Genomic DNA, 8,087 nt, shown 5'->3' on the forward strand with positions numbered 1-8,087 from the left:
CTCTATTTATATAATTATGATTTATTTTTTATATTTGATCTGATTTTTATTTTTATAAAAATATTATTTAATTAATATTTAAGTCAATATAAAAAATACATATACACTCTAATAAATACATACAAGTTTACTTATTAGACACAAATTTCATACTCAACTTAATTAAAGTTCCCGCTCATCCCAACTAACCTCTAAAAAAATGTAAGAATATTATCTTTGATACTAATCAAATAAGAAGTAATAATTAAAAAAAAAATCAAATAAATAACATAAGACCATATTTAAAAAAATGTCAAAAAGAATATTAATGTTGTGGAAAGAAAAAGAAAAAATATGATGGTGAGTGAAAGCGCATCTCTGGTTTGGGGTATGCCACAACTCTCAGAACCCACCACACAAAAACTCCCACTTCCCAAACAAAACTGGAACTAGTTAATTCCAATTCCAAGTTCAGTTCTGTTCAATTCAATGGCTTCTTCCATATGTGCTCTCTCCCCTTACATCCCATCACACCTCACTAAAATCACTATTCCACTCTCTCAACGTAACGCATCTATCTCTATATATCTGTTTTTTTACTTTACTAACTTTCACAAATTCGTTGCTGAGTTTTGGTGTTGTTTGAAGGAAGCAAGTGCGAAATGAGCAGGAGGAGTTTTGCGGTTAAGGGAATTGTGGCCTCCGGCGTTTCTGTCGCCGCTTCTACTCTCACTGCGGAGGCTCAGCCTTCTTCCAAAGGTGGATTTAATGCTGACTCACATTCGAGTGTGTGTGTGTGGTTTGTGTTGAGTGTTAGTTATGTTATGCTTACGGAGAAGGAATCTGGGTTCAGGTTTTGAAAGATTGCCGTTCAAAGCGGAAGGGTACAATTATTGGACATGGAGGGGTCATAAAATACACTACGTTGTGCAAGGAGAAGGTTCCCCCATTGTTCTTATTCATGGTTTTGGGGCCTCTGCATTCCACTGGAGGTTTTTTTCTTCTTGCTCCTTTTCTCTTTGGTGCCAATAGTTTACCTTCATTTTACATTTCACCTGTTTCCATATTGCTGGTACAACTCTCTATTATTGGTTAATATTTTCTTTTGGAAACTAGCAGGGATTAGGAAATAAGAAGTTAGGCCCAGCTTAGTTTGGATTTTCAATTCTAGATTTCAGTGAATAAGAGCGTATGTTTGAAAGTGTGCATTAGTATTACAGATTGTGTAGCATTTCCTGGAAATTATAGTCTCTACCTCCCACACTCTTTTTAAGCATATTATCTATTATTGGTTCAAGTTTATTAAAATTTACAGGATCGTGCGTGTTTGACTTTTTATTCTATGGATCTCAAAACATTATTTGATTTTTTTATAAAATTTTAAATAATAATTAAGTGTTTGTCAATAGAAGCTTGTTAGATAATGTTTTGCTAACATTCATTTCAGTAGGTTTTGGGTCCTTGTTCGCATCTGGTTTAGGTTTCGGTCCTTATACTATGGTTCCGTTTAAGTTTTGATCCTCGTAGTTTACCAGACATTAGTGGTGATGGTTGTGTTGTTAAGGGTATGTGTTGTAGCATATTGCTGCAGCGGGGATCAGAATCTACATGAAATGGCCGAATGAAAGTATATGGAGAAAATGAACCCAGCCTTTTTACATATAGGAACCGAGTGTGCCCATTTTCACAAGGTGTTTCCATCAGATGTTTCTACTTTAACTTCATCAATATATTGCATATAATGTGCTAACAAATACTGCAACAAGATGGTGATGTCACTGTTTCTCTTTCTTGTAAGCTAAGGAGCTTGAATGGTTCTTTTCTGTCTTTGCTGTGTATGCAATTTTTTTTTGTCAGTGCCTTCAGTTGTCGGTCCGATAAGATCACTTTTATGTGGAGATAATCATATATCTTTATTTATATCTCCAGGTACAACATTCCAGAATTGGCTAAGAAACATAAGGTATATGCCATAGACTTGCTTGGATTTGGGTGGAGTGACAAAGCACTTGTCGATTATGATGCCATGGTGTGGAGGGATCAAGTGGTGGACTTCGTGACGGAAATAGTAAAAGAACCAGCAGTTTTAGTTGGAAATAGGTAAGAACTATGTTGTTACCTGAATTTCCATCAGGATATTAATCTGAAATGCCAGAGTCTTCTTCCTTTCACAAGTTTTACCTGAATTTCTCATCTTGTCGAACATTGTTTGATTGGCTCTCAAGGGATGCAAGGGCTAGGAATTTTGTTATTTTACCTCCGCAACAGAGATTTCATTAACTAGAAAACATGTACAAGATTATCTTCAGCAAATTAATTCCCAAGTATTATGTTGTCAAATTTGGTTGTTGCAATGCAATGCTTTTTCTTACTCCTGAGTTGTCTAATAATTAATTGATGAGTTGACAGCCGTAGGACCAACATCTTATTTATAGTAAATTACAAGTACAGTTTTGTTTTATCTATAGAATTGACATTGTAACATTATGTGCTATATAAAGTAAAAATTTGCTGTTTACCTTGGTGATAATTTTTCAGCCTCGGAGGATTTACTGCTTTGGTTGCTGCAATTGGGTTGCCTGAGCTTGTCAACGGTGTTGTTCTACTAAATTCTGCTGGACAATTTGGTGACGTGAAAAATGAAAGTAAAACTTCTGAAGAAACATCTCTACAAAAGTTTGTTCTAAAGCCTTTGAAGGAAGTTTTCCAGCGTGTAGTTCTTGGATTTTTATTCTGGCAGGCAAAGCAACCAGCTCGTATTGTGTCAGTTCTAAAAAGTGTATGTTACTTGCTATCATCTTATTAAAGCACATTTGTGTTACTAAAATGGTAGGTTTTTTATTGTGAGAATCACATTCCTGGAGGCTTTTGTCTTTAGTGGGATTGCTATTCCCTTTCAGCAACTTTCTAGTACTTTTTGTTTCTTACTAGTGTGACATTGTATATATATATGTGTTTGAATGCATAGTTTTTCAACACAGGTGTATGTAAATTCTTCCAATGTGGATGACTATCTTGTGGAATCTATAACAAGGCCAGCTCAAGATCCAAATGCTGGAGAAGTTTATTACAGGTACATGACTATGTCCACGCTAATGCCTTTATGTTTCATGAAAAGAACATTGCGAGCTTTACACCATAAAAACTAGCTATTATAGTTAGAGGCCAATGCCTTATAAAGTTGACTTCAGAATCCCATCGCATGTGATCCCATGCTTTGCACTATAGTCCATTTCACTAGTCTTGAGCAAATGCGTGCTGCACATTTGCAATCTGAGGCACGGTAAAAAACTATAATACTGATTGATACGAACCTTGGGAGAATTGCACCATAAAAGGTAACAATTGCAGTTAGAAAAGGTTCAAGATGGCAAGGCCTAATAAACCCCACATCAGAATTCCATGCTTTCAATGTGAGACTAAATTTCCATACCTTGCAATTAGATCCTAATACTATGGTGTAGTTGTGGTCAAGTGAAATTTTAATTATCAGTTTCTTCTCCTAATTATTCCTGTTTATTTATTTTCACTACTTCACCCAATGTTGTCTGCAGGTTAATGACGCGGTTCATGATGAATCAGAGCAAGTACACTCTAAATGCTGTCTTAAGTGAACTATCTTGCCCATTGTTGTTGCTCTGGGGCGACCTTGACCCGTGGGTTGGTCCAGGAAAGGCTAACCGAATCAAAGAGTTCTATCCAAAAACAACTCTTGTAAACTTGCAGGCTGGGCATTGTCCACATGATGAGATACCAGAGCTTGTGAACAAGGCTTTATTGGATTGGTTGACCACCCTCACACCTGAAGTGACCCTCCAAACTGTTTGAACATGTATTATTTTTTAAAACCAATCAGAAACAAGTTCTTGATTCAGTTTTTAGTTTCAAGAAGTTAATAGTAGTTATCAGCATACTTTGTGTACAAAGAACTGGGTAAAGAATACTCAGGAAGGATAGAGAAAATGATGGCAAGAATACTTTACAAGAATTGTTTTTTATACCTGTATATTTTTAAGATAATGTATGCATTCATTTCTTACATAAAACACTTTCGTTAGTTATACGTTTGCACTCTGAATTTTCTCCTTCATACATTAGCAAATGAGAATGAATCCTGTTGGTTTTCGATCACCTCACAGTAGTAAATAAAACAGTCAAAATAATAAATATTTTCAACATTATTATTATTATTATTATTAATCCTGCAATTCATCTCATATATTACTATTTAAAATATTATTTTTTTTCAAAAATATTTTATACGTTATCATTAATTCTACAATTCATCTCATATTATTGTAAGTAATAAAATATTTTAAATGTCATTATTATTAATCTTACAATTCATTTCACATTATTTTAAATAAAAGATATTTAAAATCATAAATGTTTTAATTGTTTTTAAAATTAAAAATAACATTTAAAATAATATGAGATAAATTGTAGAATTAATCAAATGATATTTAAAATATTTATTAATTTAAATATTTCATTCACTAAAGTTTCTTTTAAAATATAAAATACCTCAGTTATTTGTTTCTATAACAAATAATTCTTCACATTCATTCCATAAGAAGTACATAGGGGTAGTAGTTAAACTGAATTTAAAACCTTTTAAACGTTTCTTATTTTTTAAGGAAGTTGGCAACTCTTAGTTTATGACTCTTCATAACTTTGAGATCATCATACAACTAAAAAATGACTTTTTGGACTTTCGTGGAGAATAGATATAGAACCAACAAGTGAAATTTTGGTCTTTCTTTCGATGTGGAGAATAGGGCTCAATATGAATAGTTTGTTTCTCTCTTATTGTTAAAGATCTCACATCGACTAGAGATGAGAATAATTCATTTTATATAAGTGGGTGCAAAATTTACCTCATAAGCTGATTTAATAGGGTTGAGTTAGACTTAAAGTCAACTTCGTATATGGTATCAGAGTCATTTAAAATCTATCATAGCAAGTGTTTGTTGGACCTATCGTGCCACTCGCTATCAGATCGTTATCGGATCACCCATAATTTGCATATAAGTATATAGATCAGTGTCCACAAAATTACAAACAATGCACAGTAGGAATTTGGAGATACGGCTGCGCAAGAAGAAGATGACGGTGAGCATTTTTTAGGGTTTTTATTCTATTGGGGACATTTTTTAAATAAGGATAATTTACTCTTTGCATAAACTTTGTGGGGGTGTAGAAAGAAAAACGTAAGGGTGCAGGAAGAAGCTGCCATGGTTTTTCTTATTCTTCTCTTTTGGGCTTGGTGCGAGTATCCATTAGGCTTCTTCTTCCTGCACCCCTACATTTTTCTTCCTGCACCCCCACAATTTTCTAAATCCTGAAACTGACCTTAATATTTTATTTGAAAAAGGACACCATGGTTACCGGATATAGGGATTTGGGAGTGTGCTATGGATTCATCAATCCAGAACTGAATTTTTTTTCCGGATGAGGGGGTGTTCCGGAAGCAATTTTTGCACAAATTATTGATTTTCGTATTGCTGAATCCAGAAGCCTAATTTTGTTACGAATTCGTGGATCCGGAATGCATTTTTTTTACTTACGGATTTTTGAATCCGGAATGAATATTTCTATTACAGATTGGTGGATCCGGAATGCTTTTTTTGAATGATGGATTTTTGAATGTAAAATGCATATTTTGAATTATGGATTGGTGGATCCGAAATTTTACCGGAAGTGCCAATCCGAAAATTTTCCAGATTCCATAATCCATAATGCAAAAAAATAAATACAGTTCAGGTGCATTTTAGAATTTTTAAAAAATAATAGGGATAATTTGGTCTTTGCATAACATTGTGGGTGCAGGAAGAAAAATGTAGGGGTGCAGGATGAAACTGCCTATCCATTTTACTAAACGTCCAAATTTCTTTTGGGTAGCAATTGGAAGTTGGAACCAAATCCTATGTTTTTATTGTTATAGGAGTGTCCGGACATATGATACCGAAACTTGTAAGAAATTCGAATGATACGTATTAATGAAGTGTCCAATTAAAAAAATATTTGTTAGATATTTGACAATTTTAGTACGATTCTAACATAATTTTAAAAATGAGAAATACATTAATTTTCTAAAACCTCAAACTTATTATATAAATTTTTAGTATTATTATAAAAATAAGGAACAAATTCATTTAAATCAGCCATGAAAAACATCTTTTTGCATCTTTTTGCTAAAAAAAATTTGAAGCATACTTATCCACATAAATCTTTATTTTCAATTTATATAATTTATAATTATATAATATATAAATTTGTGTTCTTGTATCCTTTCATTTTAGAGATTATACTTATCTTTAATTCATATCATTATCTATAGTATACAACAATAAACTACTCTTACTTTTTTATGTCTTGACCCAACACCATTTATGAAGGAAATACAACACTTTTCTTATTTTTTTCCTAGTTATCAAGGAAATTGGTGCCAAAAAAGTTTTGTATGAAATATACCTTACTACTTTTTTGGTGGGGAAGTAAAAGAATGTAAAATAACTCATGTCTTCAGGTTTACACTTTAACAACTGAACTTTATTTCAACACACTCTTTTTCTTTCTTTCTTCACTCTTACGTTGGTTTCTTTGAAATACTAAAAGACACAGTCTTAAGGTATAAAAATCCAATAATAAAAATAAAAAAGTTCCATTGCCGGGAATCGAACCCGGGTCTCCTGGGTGAAAGCCAGATATCCTAACCGCTGGACGACAATGGATTCTTGAAAGATAATTAATGAAATGTTAATATCAAACTATGTTCTCTGTTGAGTTAAATGTGAACTACTTATTACTACTGGGCCTATTGTTTTATAGTTGCACCTATCTTTTACTATTGGGCCTATTGGTTTATAGTTGAGTGAGGAAATAATAAATTACAAAGCCACTAATTGACAAAAAATAAGAAAATAAAAAAAGTTCCATTGCCGGGAATCGAACCCGGGTCTCCTGGGTGAAAGCCAGATATCCTAACCGCTGGACGACAATGGAATTGATGATACGTTTGAATATAACATATTAGTTAATTACTAATGTAATCAGTGATCAGAAAGCGCTATCCCACTTGAGCACCCATAGTTGACCATGGGGTTTCATTATTCATGCCGTAATATATATTTTAATTTTGAATGTCCCCAATATTTAATTATTTTATTTATATTATTGCAAAGAAGCTAGTGATGTCTTTAAAGTATGCAAACAGAGTTCTAGATGTTTCCGTTTCATCAAAACTAAGAAATAAATAAATATTTTTTACAAAACGTGCCCTCATAGTTCCCATAGTTTAGAACCAGCAAACTTCTGAGGCCAAGATCTTAAATAAAGTTACCAACCAATTCAACAAGTATTATTTATGTCACTTTTTTAGACCACTTCATTGAAACAATGTCACATGTCAAGAAAATTAAGTGCTGTAAATATTATAGTGGGTAGAGTTAATGCATACTTTTATATTTCCAAATATGAAACGTGGATAATTATTATCTTTTGATTCATAAATGTTTTTTCAGGAAAATCAGAGAATCAATGAAATATTTTAGTATTAATTTGATATTTTCTCTTATCCTAAATTTTAGAAGTAGCAATAGTGTCTTAGTTTTGTATAATTTAGTTGATACATGTATGAAGTGGAAACATGATGAATGTATGTAAAGAAGAAGACACAATGACCCACTAAGGCACTAACCCTTTTTCTTTTTCTTTGGATTTGGGTGATTGATATCATCCTTCAAGTGGACCCTGTTATATATATTCTATCTTTCTTCATTTCAAATCTTCTTAAACACCAAAACTACTGTAAAAAGGAATAATCATTTGACTTAAATGACGGAACAACCACAAGGACAGAAAGCTCCATGGAATGTGATTGGTCACCAATGAAAAAGCAATCAACGGTTTCATTAGATTTGAATCTTACTTTTCTTTTCTTTTTCTAACACAACACAAACATCTTTCAATCTGTTTAGTTACTACAAAGACCAACTATTTCAATCTTGGGACACATCAAATTGTTAAAGAATTCGTTTAAATCTTAAAGCACAACCACTAAGAATAAGTGCATAAAGTTGCTTATAATATATGTAAGAAGATTGAAG

At 32.7% G+C, this 8,087-nt stretch overlaps 1 protein-coding gene and 2 non-coding genes across 4 annotated transcripts; 1 reads left to right on the plus strand and 2 right to left on the minus strand.

Annotated features, from left to right (window-relative positions):
* The first annotated feature begins 306 nt into the window (after nt 1-306).
* LOC137808400 (alpha/beta-Hydrolases superfamily protein) lies at nt 307-4,025 on the plus strand. 2 transcript variants are annotated; one of them, XM_068609479.2, is made up of 7 exons: nt 307-544; nt 628-738; nt 833-971; nt 1,909-2,079; nt 2,518-2,758; nt 2,961-3,052; nt 3,534-4,025. In XM_068609479.2, the coding sequence occupies exons 1-7, from the start codon at nt 469-471 to the stop codon at nt 3,805-3,807; spliced, it is 1,104 nt and encodes a 367-aa protein (XP_068465580.2). In that variant the 5' UTR covers nt 307-468; the 3' UTR covers nt 3,808-4,025. The 2 variants fall into 2 exon arrangements, with proteins under 2 accessions (XP_068465580.2, XP_068465582.2); XM_068609481.2 differs by having other exon boundaries at nt 314-544; nt 632-738.
* A 2,616-nt stretch (nt 4,026-6,641) lies between these two features.
* On the minus strand, nt 6,642-6,713 carry TRNAE-UUC (transfer RNA glutamic acid (anticodon UUC)). Its single transcript has one exon. It is a non-coding gene; the product is annotated as a tRNA-Glu (tRNA).
* A 199-nt stretch (nt 6,714-6,912) lies between these two features.
* On the minus strand, nt 6,913-6,984 carry TRNAE-UUC (transfer RNA glutamic acid (anticodon UUC)). The gene has a single exon. It is a non-coding gene; the product is annotated as a tRNA-Glu (tRNA).
* Between the last annotated feature and the right edge of the window lie 1,103 nt (nt 6,985-8,087).

Source organism: Phaseolus vulgaris, chromosome 3 (assembly GCF_051622355.1).
Source record: "Phaseolus vulgaris cultivar YP4 chromosome 3, ASM5162235v1, whole genome shotgun sequence".
In the NCBI taxonomy this organism is placed as follows: Eukaryota; Viridiplantae; Streptophyta; class Magnoliopsida; order Fabales; family Fabaceae; genus Phaseolus; species Phaseolus vulgaris.

Coding starts and splice junctions, on each gene's coding strand:
- LOC137808400 (XM_068609479.2), top strand. CDS start 469: ATGGCTTCTTCCATATGTGCTCTCTCCCCTTACATCCCATCACACCTC. Junction 545..627: donor CACTATTCCACTCTCTCAAC/GTAACGCATCTA, acceptor TGTTGTTTGAAG/GAAGCAAGTGCGAAATGAGC. Junction 2,759..2,960: donor TTGTGTCAGTTCTAAAAAGT/GTATGTTACTTG, acceptor TTTTCAACACAG/GTGTATGTAAATTCTTCCAA.